This window comes from Rhinatrema bivittatum, chromosome 10, assembly GCF_901001135.1.
Source record: "Rhinatrema bivittatum chromosome 10, aRhiBiv1.1, whole genome shotgun sequence".
NCBI classification, from domain to species: domain Eukaryota; kingdom Metazoa; phylum Chordata; class Amphibia; order Gymnophiona; family Rhinatrematidae; genus Rhinatrema; species Rhinatrema bivittatum.
Genome location: NC_042624.1, coordinates 64233534 through 64251146, shown reverse-complemented (window position 1 = coordinate 64251146; position 17613 = coordinate 64233534). Strand labels below are relative to the sequence as shown.

The window sequence follows — 17613 nt, the reverse complement described above, 5'->3', positions numbered from 1 at the left end:
CCTTCCGTGCAACTGAGCCAAAAACTCAGGTTCAATTTCCAGCTCATCATCATGCTCCTTGTGCCTGTCAGAGCTGGGTGTGCTGTTGAAGTAGTACTCACAGTCCTTGGAAGACAGGCTACAACAGTTATTACACAAACAGCTGCATTTCATTGGCAGAGAATCTGTGTTGGACATAACTCTGGTGGAGGCTCTATAAATCTTCCTTTCCTGATCATAGGAGGTCATGAACTCCTTGACCTATTCCTGGAAGGAGAATCTGAGAACAGCACATGACAAGTGCACGGTTAGAAAGATATTTGCATACCATTGGCTTCACATTTGAAGCATTTAGGGATGCATATAAATCTATATCCATATTTATATCTCTACATATATATATATATATATATATATATATATATGATGTAATTAAATACATACAATTAAAAAACGTTTGCAAGAGTTATTCTGAAAATGATTCTGCATAAGATTGACACATACCACACGCATGCCCTAACTATACTAAAAATAACATGTACCTTTTCAACAAACCAACGAACATGTAATGAAACTAACAAATTCAAACAAAAGATATATCGTTTTTATTGTTTGATGCGATGTTCTATAGATCTCTGCTGGTTTTGAATAAACACAGTTTTTTAAGACAGACAGCACATTTCTAATCCTGCTCAGATCTATCTGATGTTTCTCCATGTTCAAATTCCCCCTGAAGAAGCCATCTGGTGAAACGAGTATCCTTGTTGAATTTCAACATCGTGTCATGTAATAAAAACGATGAATCTTTTCAGTTTGTTAGTTTCATTACATGTTCGTTGGTTTATTATTTTTAGTATAGTTAGAGCATGCGTGTGGTATGTGTTCATCGTATGCAGGATCATTTTCAGAATACTTCTTGCAAAACATTTTTAATTGTGTGTATTTAATTACATTGTATAACATAGTTTAATACTATTGATATCGATATCATACGTTCTTTTGGCTTTGTACTATTTGAATTTTCCCTAATAGATGTTTTTTGCTATGGTTTTGTCAGCAATCCTGATTACCTTTGAGGGTAATCATAGATATATACTAACACAGTACTACATTAACTAGTAAAGTTTGTTCCATTATAAACCCGTGTGAAATCAACTGTTCACTGCATAGATTATCACATTAAAGAGAGCGCAGAGGATTCACACATGCACTGGAAGTTCAAACATCAGTTTCTCCTATAATTTGGAGCAGATCCCTGCCCCCACAGGATTTATAAAGACTTTGTATCAACAACATCTCTGCATACAGACATTTTATGACTTTTATCCTTTTTAACATTTGGTATTAGCCAACCCTTTTCTATATTGTATTATTTTCTATAATTGTGAAAAATTAATAAATAGATTTTTTTGTTATTTTTGTGTCAATCCCTAAATTGTTCCTATTCTTCTATATTTACTGTATATATATTATATATACTTATATATATACTTTCAATTTCTCACAACCTAGAGTGTGCTATTCTACTTACAAAATCTTTAAATTGAATATTTCTTTTAAAATATGCTGATTATAAAATTAAGATAATCTGGGTCATTTATGGAGGGAATTAAAAATAGTTCTTAGAACATAGTGAAAATGCTATTAGCAGTGCTTTAAAAATGAATGTATTTAATATAATCAAATTCATTTCAATATAATTCCTGTCAAGAAAGGCTTTAATTGCAAATTCGAACCAGAAAACAAGATTTGTATTATGCAGCAGAGGTGACTACTGTTTCTTTGGTAACTGCAGCATCACAGAAAAAAAGCTGAAAGGCACTAGTACCAGGCTAACAATCTTTTACGTGATTATTTGGGGAGGCTTAGAGTAACATACCTCTTACACACCATTTGAAAACTAGGAGATCTCAGCTTTTCAGTGAAGTAAATATTTGTGTCATAAACTGTTCCCAAGATATAAAGAATGAAAGTGTGCAGAGGGGACTCAGACGCATCCAGCAGCCTTTCAGATGCACTAAGAATGCCTTAAAGCTGAAAAATGGATAAAATGCCCATAGAAAATGTGAAAAAAAAGGAAAAAGGTAGTAGCTGGTTTCTTTTTTCTCTCAGGCAGCTGGTGTTCCAAAATGGCTGGTGAACGTTCTGTGATTGACAGCAGTTTTCACCAATAGGATTTTCTCATTCTGAAATGCATGGATATAATGGGCAGCAATGAGTCAAAACTAGACCGGAACTGTGCAAATGTAATTATTTATACCATGGTGTAGAAATCTGGTCCTTAAGGGCTGCAAGCCAGGTTACCCACAATGAACATTTATCAGATGCACTGCATACATTCGGACTGTGATACAGATTTAAATTTGTATATTTATTTTATTTTTTTAGATATGTACATAGCACTTTAACTAGAGTACTGAACAATGAGTCCCTGCCCCAAAGAACTTACAACCTATGTGGGTTCCTAAGACAATGCCTGTTTTAGTTATTCTGACTACTAGTCTTAGAGTTGCATGCCCGATATATATATATATATACTTTCAGCCAATGAGAAAATTCCTGCTCATTTTATAAGGTGAAATAAACTGGAAGATATATTTGTTTAGTGCACTGATTAGGGCCAGAGAGCAAGCTTTAAGTAGACTGGCCTAGGAAGAAAATTTCAAGAAGGAAAGATTTAGAGATTTTCTTATCTGAATTTTTATGGATACTGGTTATCAGGCTAAAGTGGACAGCAGGGGGGGCCTATGTGCCAAGTATTTTTCCTATGGACACAAAATAAAGAAAAAAAAGCTTTACATGGGCCAGGCCCCGTCCTGTTACACCTCAGGTTGTGGAGCTCCTGGTCTGACAGTCTGAGCTGTACATTCCCAAAAGTATCCAGGTTTGTTGCTATTCAAGCTGCTGTGCAGCCCATGAATGCAACTTCCACAGCTGTTTATCTGGAACATTCTGTCTACTGTTGCATGCCGGGGAGAAATAACAAGTGAAAGCAATGCAAGGATTTGCAAGTTGCAGGCAGTTTTCCCTTGAAGTCATCCATGTGAAGACTGGGAGGACAATTTTCAAAGCAATCTAGCCGGGCTAAAATGGATTAATGTTCTGAGATTGCCCTGCCCGACCACTGCCCTCCTCTGCACGGGCCTGCACAGGGTGCCCCCGCTTTTAGCTGGATTGCAAGGAGGCATTCCTGGAGATGGGTTTAGGGAGGGGAGGAAATCGGTATGCGCGCATGGCATTTTCAAAAGTAGGCGTGCTATATTTTACCCTATGCGGCCGACTCCACAAAACAGCAGACGCAAGGTGTGTGTGCTTCCCTTTTGAAAACCAGCAGGCGGTGGATGCGATAAAAGCACCCATGCACCTTGCAACTGTGCAGGCTCTTTGAAAATTGCCCCTAAAGTTTTTCTTTCATAAATCATATCTGTGCAAAAGGGGAGACTGTCTCTTCTTGCCTTTGTCTGGTTGGAAAGATGTCTCTTTAGCTGAATAAATAAAACTGCTATTTATACACTCCTTTGCTGTGCAGCTAAAATGAGCGCAAAGCTTGGGTTGCGAGTTCTGTAGCAGATGTTAGACCATTTCTACCAATGACTGCAGCTTTCATATCCTCTGATCATATCACTAGCAGAAAACACACCCCAAGCTTCATAATCCACTTCTTTTAATCAGTAAAAAAAACCACCCAAAGGTGATTTTAACAAATACATGGGACAGGTATGAGTTGGAAGTCAGAGAGAGATCCCGAGTCAATGTAAAAAATTATATTCAGGCTGGCTCAGCCTGTCCAGCTGAGATCTGAGATCTGAGATTTACTCCTGAGCATAGCTTCTTGTGCAGCTCCAAATTTTTCCGAGTAGTGCTCAGCAAGTTTAGCACCATAGCGGTGGCTTACTATTCTCAGAGCTAACGCACTGCTGTTTCAACTCTCAGTGAAATCTTCACATCTGCTCTGCAGCCTGTCAGCCTTACCCTGGGCAGTCATTACAGCTTGAACCTCTGTAGCAGCTTCTCAGATACAAAACATCTGTGCATGACTTGCTCTGGGTTGGCAGATGGCACACAAGTAGCTAATCAGGAGTGGGACTAGAGGAACTGCTCTCATGGAATTCTCCCTCTTATCGTCTCTTCCAGAAGGTTATCCACTGAAGAAGCTATGAGGTGGGCGCACTCATTTGACCTGCTTCTCTCTCATAAATGTAAGTTGAAAAAGACCCCCTTGTGTGCAATTTATAATCATTTTAGATTCACCCTAGTTCAGCTGGAGAGAGGACTAAGAGAGGGTCCTGGGGTGATCAGTTGGTATACTCTGTGCCCCACTGGTTATGTATGCTCAGCACCTGATCCCAACCAGTAGGACTGGGTGAGCACATTTGGTGCCTTTTCGATATCTTAGTACAAGATAACACCAGTGGATTTCCAAAAGTAAGGCCAGGCTATAAAACCCCAAACAGAAGCATCACACCACCTGAACTGTATTTTATTGGATGCAATATTGAAATATAAGGGGATTTGCATGCTAGTGGGTTTAAGAACAGAACCATGACGGATGTTTTGCTGAAAACATTCCAGAGACTCTGGGGTTCTAGTTTTTTCCAGCCCATCGATGGTGATTTTATATTATATGCGGTGTTGATTGGTGTTATTTATTTTATTTATTTATAGGTTTTTATATACCTATAAAAGTATATATACTCTATACTATACCTCTGCAGTATGGGCAGAGGACTGACCGTCAAAGCGGTTTACAATATATATCATACATAATAAAACAAAGCACTTCACAATCAATACATTAAAACATCACTTTAAATATCACATAAAAAATATATTAGATTAAAATGTTAGCTTTAAAATGTGTATATTGGTCTGTTAACTGATTTTATATGCTAGGGTAAAAAGATGTGTTTTGAGAAGTTTTTTAAAATCCTTTGTGTTGGATGTTAATCGGATTTCCTCAGTGATGGAATTCCAAAGAGTTGGACCTGCTCCAGGACCTTTCTCCAAGAATGGCCTCAAGGCGGAATACAATCAAATATAAATTAAACTTACAGGTGCAATAAACATAATTGCAGGGTCATTTGCAATCATAATTGAAGCAGGTATGCAGTCATAGGAGCATTACATTTCTTTCTCCTTCATTACTAAGCAATCTATGGAAAGGTCTGGTTGAGTAGCCAAGCCTTCACTTTTATCCGGAAAGTGAGGTAACAGTGCTTGAGGCAGAGGGGTAGTGGGACTCCATTACAGATTTTTGGTGCACAGCAGCTGAAAGCATGAAGTCTTGTGCAAGTCAATCTGGCAGAAGTCAGAGGAGGAGAAGAAGAAAGAAGGGACCATTTGGAAGGAATAGAGATCTCTAAAGGGAGTGTAAGAAGTTGGGAGAGATACTCAGGGGACTTTTTATTCATGTATTTAAAGATGAAACAAAAGATTTTAAATTTTATCCTGCTTTCGACTGGGAGTCAGTGCAGTTGATATAAGATAGGCCTCATGTGGTCGGTTGCTTTTGCCCCTACCAAACGTCTGGCGGCAGCATTCTGTAAGAGTTGGAGGTATTTCAGGCTGTATTGAGAGATGCTGTTGAATAGAGAGTTACAACAGATAAGTCGGTTGGTAATTAATACATGAATTACAAGAGCTAAATTGTGTTTATCAAGTTAGTTGTGTGGGTGCAAACCTGGTATAGATGCATATAGAAGGTTCTTAATACCTTTGAAATGTGGGATTCCATTGTAAGCTGCCTCTTGATGTCTGGGCAGGCAGTATAGAAGTTTTCTAAATAAAAATATGCAGCTCTCCCCCCACCTCGGTGTTAAGGCAAAATCAGTGCAGGGGAAACACCCAGACCCAGTTCTCTGGCACCAGCCCTTTCAACCACAGGGCATGGATTCTCTCGATGTGGCGGAGACTTAGGGCCTCATTTTCCAAGCAGTTAACGCGATTTGCGAATGCAAATTTGTATTCAGGGGGGCGGAGCATATGTAAAGCAGGAAGCAGGTATCGTGTGCGGCGAAACAGCCGCAGTGTTAGCGCGGCTCCTAGCTACAACCCTTTAATTTGCGTTACAGACCGGACAGCCTATTTCAGGCGAGAGAGAGAGAGAGAGAGAGAGCGCCTTACTATAGTGCCTATGCCCTAGACAGGTATTGCCCAAACCTCTTCTTGGAGTGAGCGTCCTCACTCCGACGGCCAGCAAATCTTCACTAGGGACCACTGTTCTTTCTGTACGTCTCATGTGGAATGCGAAAGTGGCCCCAACCCCCGACGCTCATACCTAATCCCCACCCCGAGTTAGTAGGTGGCCCTCCCATAGGGTTACAAATACCTGTCTAGGGCATAGGCACTATAGTAAGGCGCATCGCGAATGGCGCTAATGTTTTCACAAACGGCAAAAACATCACCGCATGCGATGTTTCCCAGCTGCACGAAAGAAGCCTCATTTGCATTGGAAACGCCCCCTAATGCGTTACCAATGCGATATTGGAAAATGAGGCCCTTAATCTCCTAGGCTCAAGGCCTGCAGGGGAACAGGGGCCCATTCTCAGTCCAAACATTCTCTTACTGTTACTACTCACGGTCAGTAGAATCAGCTTGGGGTTGGTATCCTTTGAAAAAAGAGGCAGGGCAACTTGAATGGTGTTCAAATAAAACTTTTACTGAAACCAAAATAAACTGGAAAGTCAATTTCCTGAATTTTCATACAAAAAAAACAAAAATCCACTGTGAAGGATAGCGGATATGTGAGCTCTTGGTGCTGCGGTGTAGCTGATGCAGCCTCAAGGGTGAACCCCTGAGGCTTATGCCAACAGCTGGCAAACACGTCCTGTAGTGGGACAGTCTGGAGCTTCACCTGTACCTGCCACAGGTTGAGCCCTTTGGTTCTGATGGCCAGCAGAACTTAGGTAGGTCCCCAGGGCGGTGAAGATAACAGAAGTCCATGAGCACACTGGGGTCAGGGTAGGATGGAGTCAGAGACAGGCTAAGGTTGGGGAGGGCAGCTAACAAGAGTGGTCAGGGCCAGGCAAGGGGTCACATCCAGGCTGCAGGCAATTGTAGTCAGGTCCAGGCAAGGGGTCAAGATCCGAAGAAAAAGGCCAAGGGAGGATGAAGACACACTGGAGACACTGGACAAGATGAATAGGAGAAAGGGAGGCTGTACAAGGTGGGCTGGACGAGGCAAGGCTGGAGAAGACAAGGCAAGGCACAGGAATGCAGAAACAGCAATGCAAGGCAACATGCACTGCAAGGCAGGAGACCCACTGCTGAGGCAAGATGGCACTGCAGTTCTCTTGCTTAAATAGGCTTGATGTCATCATTGGAGGGCACTGCTCAGTGTTGCCCACCATGGGGCCTTTATTATGCACTCACATGCGTGCATGCTTGCCTAAGGGCAGGCCATGGTCTGGCAGTGTGCAGCAGCAGTGGCATTCCGCCGCAACAGGAGGTCCTTGGCAGGGTGGGTCAGTAATGGGGGTGAGTGCGGCGGCGGCTCGCAGGGCCATCCTGCGAGCCACCAAAAGTAACATCCACAGTACCTGTTCTCACTTTGCAGTTGTCTGAGCCAGTATCCGTATGGGGATCGGGACAAACTCCTGGGTGACTGAAAGTCGGTTCCTGGCTAAAAGGCCAGGTCTCAGTCTCGCTGATGGTCAAAACTCCTCGGGCCTTGTATGCCAAAGTCCAAAAACTTCCAAAAACATAGAAATAACTGCTCCTTTCAAACAACTTCCCTTCTCTCAGCTAGATGGATGCAGGAGCCACCCTTTTAGCTGGGTGTAGGGTAGGCATAGCCCCCAGACTCTCTTTCTCTCAGGTGGAGGGGTTCTTTCCTGAAGCTGGGATCAAGTCTAAAAAAATCCAGAAAAACTTCTCTTCACCAAAATCAGTCTCTCCAGAGCCTCCTTTCCTTTCTTCTCTAGGCCAGAGGGGCCTAGCCAGGGACCTCCACCAAACACCTCTCATCACTCTACTCCCTCTTTTGCAAATGCTCAACCTGAATATTGAGGGCCAAGTTGGCCAATCCCAGCCTTGAGAGGAGGACATTTTTAGGGATGGTCTAAAAAACGTCAGGTCCCTTAGGGTTGGTCAAAAGGGGTAAAACGTATTAGTGGACTCAGAGTATCCCTTACAAATAAATTCTTCCTATAGGTACCTAGTTTTCTTTAGAAATGGCTTGTAGATGTGTCTTTCTGGGGCCCTGGCTGTGGTGCTTCTCTAAAGCATGCTCAGTGCCTTTCCACAGCCAGTTTGTGACTTGCTCATTTTACTATTCTGTCTTTATAAATCCCTTTAACGCTATGTAAATGGGATGGAAGTGGTGCTCTAGCATAGCGGAGTAGCCGCCTAGTGGTTAGAGCAGCAGGCTGGAAACCAGGTTCAAAGCCCGCTGCTGCTTCTTGTGACACTGGGCATGGGCAGGTCACTTCCTCTTCCATTGCCTCAGGTACCTACTTAGATTGTGAACCCGCTGGGGACAGGGAAATGCATACAGTACCTGAATGTAATCTGCTCTGAAGTATTTGGATTGGATCTTGTATTCACAAAGCTTATAAAGGCATAGTCTCTAGCCTGAATGCCTTCTGAGTTTACTTTTAATTAATCTAATTTTTTTCAGCCTATCCTGGTAATCCCTTTGTTTATCTGACTACTGCGGTAAGAATGCTTTGTCCAATAGACCTGCCCATTTATTTTCATAGGACAGTGCCACCCTAAAGCTCTGTGTGAAGAAAATATGTCTATTGTACTAAATAATACACAAAAGATAAGTCTGTAGTCAAACTAAAAATAGCACAGATGTTGCTGTGGAAGAACGGACCTTGCCTGTGCTTCCATTATGGAAAAGCTTTTTTTCTTTCTGATTGATTGATTTCAGCCTGCTGCACTGGCATTGTGTGAGCGGAGCAGACTCTTCCTGTGCTTCACACATTCAGAGATCAGCCCATTCATAGAAGGAGCTCTTCAGGTCCTTCCCTGAATCTCTAGCTTCTAGTACTGTTTAGAGTGCTTTTGTGAAGCAGTTGCTTTTTCGTATGTGTAAATCATTCTTTCTTTTAGACTGGTGGCTCATTTCACTTCTCTTATTCTTATCCCTTCATCCTGCCACAAACTCTCCCCGGCTCAAGAGGGGAATAGCTTTTCTGATAAAACTCATCTCATCCATGTCAGGCTCAGTATCCCATGGCTGCCACTATATGTGAACCTTATCTTCTTGTTGCAGGTCTTTGAAGTACCACAATCTACTTTTCCATCCAGGGATTATGGGATTTGAGTTTGCAACCTTTTTGCTCCAAATTAAGGCTTTGTCATGGAGCTAAAGGAGCAGCTCTCATACCTGAACTTGTAAAAGGATTTCTATTTCAGTCTGGTTTGATCACTTCCTTCCCTTATAACTATACCCTGTTATAATATTCTGACAGCAATGGCATTGTCAACAGTAAAGTATGAAGCACATATTTTATGGGATGATGTTCTCCATGCAGCAATGTAAAAATTGAGAGCAAATAATGACTGCAAGGCCCATTTCATCTGCCCATTTCCCCACCCTCCTACTCCCTGCTTCATTACTGCAGATCCCACATAGTCTCAAGCTTTGCTTTCACTTTCCCACTAATCCCCTTACTAATATAAACCCCATACCAACTATGGGAGTGGGGCCACATAAATAACTCTACCTGTTATTTAGAATGAGTATGTGTATCACACCCACACAACAAGGATCTCTCAAGGGTGGGGAGGAGAGGCTGGAGCAAAAAATAAACACACAATGTATTACTATTGCAAGAAATACAAACAAAAAGCAGTACATGCACATCTACAAGATACATTTAGATTCTTATATTATATTAAAAAAAAAACCCCAGAAACTTATAGCACTATAGTAAAAGGAAAAAAATGATTAGCCTTGATTGTAGAATACCTGTTTATATAACTTCTCTACCATCTAGATGGTTGATGAAGCAGCTGCTGATGCTTGGGAATTCTTGTTTCCAGTTCTCACTTGCTTTATGGAGCTAGTCCAAAGGCTCACAAAAAAAATATTAATATGCCTTCTCTATTCTAAATAAAATTGTGACAAATCTTCCAAAACTTCCCTGAACTAAGTTAGTCTAAACAAAACAAAATCTGTTCAAATTTTTTTAATTCTTTTTTCAGCTTGTTTCAGCTGGCTGAATACTAGATCACCTAAATGGCAAAATCCCTACAGCAAAAGAAAGAAAATTCCCTTACCACTTTTTTCTCTGGTATACATCTAAGCTGCAGAATAAACATTTCACCTCATGGCTAACTTTCTCTCCTCCCTTTTTCCCCTTTAAACAAAGGCATCATTACCTTTTATATTTAATTAAAAAGGCTCATTAGTATTCAATCCATTGCCCCCCATTGGCTCCAGGCAGGTATCACCCACCCAAGCTGTGATGCAAAAGTCCACAATTCACCATTTCAAATATAACTTTGTGTTTCATAGGCTGAACAAGAAAGTTTATTATAATAAATTCTAATATCTTCTCCTGTCATAGTAATGTCCACTGTGTCAGTATTGTCTAGAAAATAGTAAAGCACTGACTTCCAGCCAATGGGGAACTATATTGCCATCTTTCTATGAATAGTTTCTTGAGATCATCTTGAAACAGATAAGTTGTTTTTACTTGCAATACTTAAAACATTTCTTCAAAAAATACTGGGGATAGTCACATTAATGGACTAGGTCTATGATTAAGTACAACAGTCTATGATAAAGTACAACAGGATAAAGATCATACAAGAGACTAAATGCTCAGTAGAATCTATATGGGTAGAAATCCCATGTGTGTTGGGTAAGAGTATAGTGATAGAAGTATACTACCGTCCACCTGGATAAAATGGTCAGACAGATGATGAAATGCTAAGAGAAATTTGGGAAGCTAACCAATTTGGCAGTGCAATAATAATGGGAGATTTCATTTACCACACAAGGTAAGGAGTCGGTGGAAAACCACAATAATAATCTAGTATCAATAATTTGTGGAAATCGAAATATTTATAATTAGCCTAAGAAGGTGTCAGCAAGCCTGATGTTATATGTCTCCATAATAGACACTAACCGGTCTACTCAATCATTCACCTTCATCATTTTTTTTTTTTTGATGAAGGTGAATGATTGAGTAGACCGGTTAGTGTCTATTATGGAGACATATAACATCAGGCTTGCTGACACCTTCTTAGGCTAATTATAAATATTTCGATTTCCACAAATTATTGTTACTAGATTTCAATTACCCCAATATTGACTGGGTAAATGTAACATCAGGACTTGCTAGAGACATAAAGTTCCTGGATATAATAAATGACTGCTTCATGGAGCAATTGGTTCAGGAACCAACAAGAGAGGGAGCTATTTTAGATTTAATTCTTAGTGGAACGCAAGATTTGGTGAGAGAAGTAACGGTGGTGGGGCCACTTGGCAACAGTGATCATAACATGATCAAATTTAAACTAATAACTGGAAGGGGGACAATAAGTAAATCTGCAGCTCTAACACTAAACTTTCAAAAGGGAAACTTTGATAAAATGAGGAAAATGGTTAGAAAAAAACTGAAAGGTGCAGTTGCAAAGGTTAAAAGTGTTCAACAGGCATGGACATTGTTTAAAAATACAATCCTAGAGGCACAGTCCATATGTATTCCACTCATTAAGAAAGGTGAAAGGAAGGCAAAACTATTACCGTCATGGTTAAAAGGTGAGGTGAAGGAGGCTATTTTAGCCAAAAAAAATCCTTCAAAAATTGGAAGAAGGATCCATCTGAAGAAAATAGGATAAAACATAAGCATTGCCAAGTTAAGTGTAAAACATTGATAAGACAGGCGAAGAGAGAATTTGAAATGAAGTTGGCCATAGAGGCAAAAACGTATAATAAAAACTTTTAAAAATATATCTGAAGCAAGAAACCTGTGAGGGAGTCAGTTGGACCATTAGATGACCAAGGGGTTAAAAGGGCTCTTAGGGAAGATAAGGCCATTGCAGAAAGAATAAATGCTTCCGTGTTTACTAATGAGGATTTTGGGGAGATACCAGTTCCTGAGATTGTTTTCAGGGGTGATGAGTCAGACGAACTGAACAAAATCACCGTAAACCTGGAAGATGTAGTAGACCAGATTGACAAACTAAAGAGTGGCAAATCACCTGGACCGGATGGTATGCATCCTAGGGAACTGAAGGAACTTAAAAATGAAATTTCTGATCTATTAGTTAAAATTTGTAACCTATTATTAAAATCATCCATTGTACCTGAAGACTAGAGTGTGGCCAATGTAACCCCAATATTTAAAAAAGGCATCAGGGGCGATCCGGGTAACTATAGACCAGTGAGCCTGATGTCAGTGCCGGGGAAAAATAGTGGAAACTATTCTCAAGATCAAAATCATAGAGCATATATAAAGACATGGTTTAATGGAACACAGTCAACATGGATTTACCCAAGGGAAGTCTTGCCTAAGAAATCTGCTTCATTTTTTTGAAGGGGTTAATAAACATGGATAAAGGTGAACCTCTAGATGTAGTGTATTTGGATTTTCAGAAGGCGTTTGAGAAAATCCTTCATGAGACGCTTCTAAGAAAACTAAAACATCATGGGATAGGAGGCGATGTCCTTTTGTGGATTACAAACTGGTTAAAAGATAGGAAACAGAGAGTAGGATTAAATGGTCAATTTTCTCAGTGGAAAAGGGTAAACAGTGGAGTACCTCAGGGATCTGTACTTGGACCAGTGCTTTTCAATATATATATAAATGATATGGAAAGGAATACGACGAGTGAGGTTATCAAATTTGCAGATGATACAAAATTATTCAGAGTAGTTAAATCACAAGCGGATTGTGATACATTACAGGAGGACCTTGCAAGACTGGAAGATTGGGCATCCAAATGGCAGATGAAATTTAATGTGGACAAGTGCAAGGTGCTGCATATAGGGAAAAATAACCCTCGCTGTAGTTACACAATGTTAGGTTCTATATTAGGAACTACCACCCAGGAAAAAGATCTAGGCATCATAGTGGATAATCCTTTAAAATCGTCGGCTCAGTGTGCTGCAGCAGTCAAAAAAGCAAACAGAATGTTAGGAATTATTAGGAAGGGAATGGTTAATAAAACGGAAAATGTCATAATGCCTCTATATCACTCCATGATGAGACCGCACCTTGAATACTGTGTACAATACTGGTCGCCACATCTCAAAAAAGATATAGTTGCGATGGAGAAGGTACAGAGAACGGCAACCAAAATGATAAAGGGGATGGAACAGCTCCCCTATGAGGAAAGGCTGAAGAGGTTAGGGATGTTCAGCTTGGAGAAGAGATGGCTGAGGAGGGATATGATAGAGGTCTTTAAGATCATGAGAGGTCTTGGACGAGTAGATGTGAATCGGTTATTTACACTTTCGAATAATAGAAGGACTAGGGGGCATTCCATGAAGTTGGCAAGTAACACATTTAAGACTAATCGGAGAAAATTCTTTTTCACTCAAAGCACAATAAAGGTCTGGAATTTGTTGCCAGAGGATGTGGTTGGTGTAGTTAGTGTAGCTGGGTTCAAAAAAGGTTTGGATAAGTTCTTGGAGAAGTCCATTATCTGCTATTAATCAAGTTTACTTAGGGAATAGCCACTGCTATTAATTGCATCAGTAGCATGGGATCTTCTTAGTGTTTGGGTAATTGCCAGGTTCTTGTGGCCTGGTTTGGCCTCTGTTGGAAATAGGATGCTGGGCTTGATGGACCCTTGGTCTGACCCAGCATGGCAATTTCTTATGTTCTTATGTTCTTATGTTCTTAAGGCAAATGAAGGCCATTTAAGTTTGAGCCGGTAGTTCCTATTATGAAGGAATACAAGTCATCTATATTATATCATACTTGTATGCGGGTCTTTGTTGATGATTAGAAAATCTCTATCATGTCCCTCCTTTCTAGGGAATACATAGTTAGGTCTTTAAATTTCTCCATGTAGGTCTTATGATGCTATTATGGTTCAACGGTGTTTAGGTGGATCCTTGGGTAGTGTGGCAGATGACCACGCCCATGGGGAGGAGCCCCCATGAGGAGCCACAGTACCAGGCTAGACTCAGAATGCTCAAACACACTTAGGGCCTCATTTTCCAAAGCTATCGCAGGCTTGCGCTGTTAGCGCAAGCCTGCGATAGCTAGCGAAAGTAGCGCAGGTCTGCGCTACTGAAATCGGGGCGGAGTCAGCCCCGGAAGAGGAGGAGTCGGGGGCATCACCGGGGTCGACTTCGCAAGGACAGCGCGCCAAGCGAAAAGGTAAGGCCCTTTTCGCTCTCTATTTCGCGCCCAATAACTACACCTTCTATGGTGTAGTTATTGGGCGCGATGCCGGCAGCGATCGCACCGTGGCGGTGCGATCGCTGCCGGACCGCCCCCCCGCTTCGGCCCCCGCCCCCCCGTTAGCGCGATTTTCTAAAGTATCACAGGCCTGCGATACTTTAGAAAATGAGGCCCTTAGTTCCTTATTATACAGTTTGAAGAGTACCACCAGAGGTGGCAGTAGTGAGGCAGTCTGGTAGTTGCAGTCTCAGGGACCTCGGCAGAGGGAGCCCTTCTCACCCTGTTGGTCTCCGCAGCAGGTTTCCCAGCAAGCTAGTACTGTGGATGAGATAGACTGAGAGTTAGAGTACTCACTAGGTGTTTGCTGTAAGTATGCGATTCCACCAGGTTGTAGAAGAAGGTACAGGCACCAAGGCAGGGAGAACAGGCCCTCGAGGAGCAAGTACCTGTTCCCTGTAAGGCTCCTGAAATAAAGCAGAGGACCCCCGAGGAGCGGGTGCCCAGGTTAGCAGTTACGCCGTAGGGCAAAGAGAGAGCTTCCAGCGGCAGCATGGAAGCGGCAGAGTAGCGTAGACAGGAACGGATTCGAGTCCTTGCTAACTCAACGAGCTAGCAAATTAGAATAGGTTATATACCCGGATGGCGTGATGTCAGCAAGGGGGAACGCCCCCGAGGTTCGCCCCAAGGTTGGAATAAAGACGTGGGTAGTGCGCGCACACTAGTAGGTACCTGGGAGGAACATGACAGGAGGCTGCACCATAGCCGTTCTGGGGATACCGGAGATGTCGGCTTGTAGATGCGGCGGTAGCCATCTTTCCTAGGTAAGTGGGAGGAGCCGTGAACAAGGTGAGGCAAACAGGGCGAAGCCGTCTAGCACCGACAGACGCAACAGATGCAGGCTTTTCACCATTTGGTAACCCTCCTTCAGATTGTCTCTATTCTGTCTTTATTTGGCAATGTGACTTCCAGAATTGGGCATAATATTCCAGATGAGATTTCACCAATAATAACCTATTCCCTGACAAAATAATCTCCTTTATTATGATGGTTATGCCTCTCCCTGTGCATCCTAGCATTCCTATGGTTCTTGTCTTGCTTTATTGAACCATTTGGCAGTTTTGGAGTCATCAGATATGATCATTTTCATATCTCTCTCTTGTGAGTGTTTGATGTACATTAGTACCTCACCTCCAGTCATATACTGCATACTTGTATTTCTGCATTCCAAATGCATAATTCCATACTTCTTTGCATTAAGTCTTGATGTTCAATTACTCAACCACTCATCAAGCCTTCTTAGATTACTCCTCAATTTTTCTTCTCCATTTGGAGTGTTCATCCTGTTGCAGATCTTACTATCATCTGCAAACAGACAACACTTTCCTACTATTCCTTTTGCAGTATTACTTCTGAAAATATTAAACAGAATTCAACCCAGGACTGATCCCTTTGGCATTTAATTGCTATCCCTCCATTCCTTGGTGTGAACTCCATCTCCTTCTGCTGTTATTACTCATCCAGTTTTTAACACAGTTTACCATCTTATGATTCAGTGCTAGGCTGTTCAGCCTTTTAGTCAATTTTCTGTGTGGAACATTGCCAACGGTCTTACTAAAATTCAAGTACCCCCGCCCCTCCCCCATACAGGGCCTTTGGAATCAGGAAGGACAGTTTTTGTCCCTTTTTATAAAATTGGTAAGAAGGAGGAGGCTGAAAATTACAATAAACCTATCTTTGATGGTGGGAAAGTTAATGGAGAATCTTCTGAAGAAAAGAATGGTGAAGCATCTTTATTTTTTTTATTTTATTTATGTATTAAATTTATAAGCCACCTTTTCCAATGGCTCTAGATGGAAGTACAGTAATATCAAATAAACAATACTAATACTTCATAAATACAATAAGCAACAATACCAATTCATAATAACAGAAAATAAGACAACTTGTAAATGAAGAAAAAACAAAGCAAAACCCAAAAATAAATAAAAAATACATGCCTGAAAATTTAATCATTAGTCAAAGCAAAAAAAAAAATATATATATATAATTAGTTAATTTATCATTATAAAGCTTAAATACATACAATTCCATATATAAAACATATAAACATAAGAACAAAAGTACACAGGGATCCAACAATAGGCAGATAGTAGACTAAAAGACCATTACTAAGTAGGCTTCAAAAGCAACCACATCTTCTAATATGCAGTACCTTTCCGAAAATCGCTAACCAGCCCTCCTAATAAGTGAGAAAAAACTGCAGTGTGCTCCTCACCTGAAAAGGCTAGATGCCCCTATTCTAGAACTAGGAGTTTTGATGATATAAGGCTCTGAGGGGGTAGACTCAGGAATAATGTCAGGAAATCTTTTCTCACTTATAGAGTGGTAGATATGTGAAATGCCTTCCCAGAATGGGTGGTGGAGGCTATGTCAGTAATGGACTTCAAGAAGGTATGGGATAAGCACAGAGGATCCTTAGTTCTACAAAAGTGATGATATAGCAAAAGCATGACCTAGCAGTTGTGTTTAAGTATTTAAAGTGCTGTACTTGAATGATTCACTAACTAGTGTTGGAGTTGCCAGAATGAATAGCAAATGAGTAATATGAAATGTTAGAAATCCTAATGGAAATGCAGGCAACCATGTAGCCAGGTCTGGCTGGCAGAATGTGATGACAGAATCATACTAGCAGCTGGGTCTATCTGGCAGGCTGTAAGTACAGTAATAACTAGAAATCCTAGTGGAAATGTAGGCACTCACACAGCTGGATCTGTTTGACAGGCTACACAGAAGGATTTAGGAGGCTGGATGTTCGTACAGTAGCCCTGCCAATATTGGTAATGTGTCTGGCACGCTGTGATAGGAGAATTAACTAGCAGTTGGGTTTGACTGGCAAGCTACAAGTTTAATAAAAAGAACTCCTAGTAGAAATGCAGGACTGTCTGGTAAGCAAAGTAGGAGACCTAGGAGGCTGGATGTTCAATTACCATGTTAGCTTTGATGGATATTTAGATATTTAGATAATTACAAAACTCTGTGGTGAAACATGGGGAAGGAGGGATACTGGGCATAAACTAAACTGGGTATCTTGCATGCTCATCTGCCCAAGATAAAAGTATCCAGTGTCTCTGCAGCAGTGCTATACAGTGCCATGTCGAGGGACCTGGATTTGATTGTCATCTCAAGTCTTCAACTCATTGGGGAAGAAAAGGGGAGAGGAAGTCATAATCATGCAACAGTGCCATCTAGTGGCTAGATTCAGGACCCATGATAGAAGATTCCAGAAGGAGCCCTCAGCCGAGGACTTTTGATGCAATGA

At 41.2% G+C, this 17613-nt stretch overlaps 1 protein-coding gene across 2 annotated transcripts in view; it reads left to right on the top strand.

Moving 5' to 3' along the window:
• The window catches only part of RGS8 (regulator of G protein signaling 8), a 41315-nt gene that overhangs the window by 9492 nt on the left and 14210 nt on the right, over positions 1 to 17613 (top strand). For both annotated transcript variants that reach the window (XM_029618146.1, XM_029618148.1), the window contains exon 3: positions 4114 to 4178. In XM_029618146.1, the coding sequence (XP_029474006.1) occupies positions 4114 to 4178 (65 nt within the window). The remainder of the gene's footprint in view (positions 1 to 4113; positions 4179 to 17613) is intronic.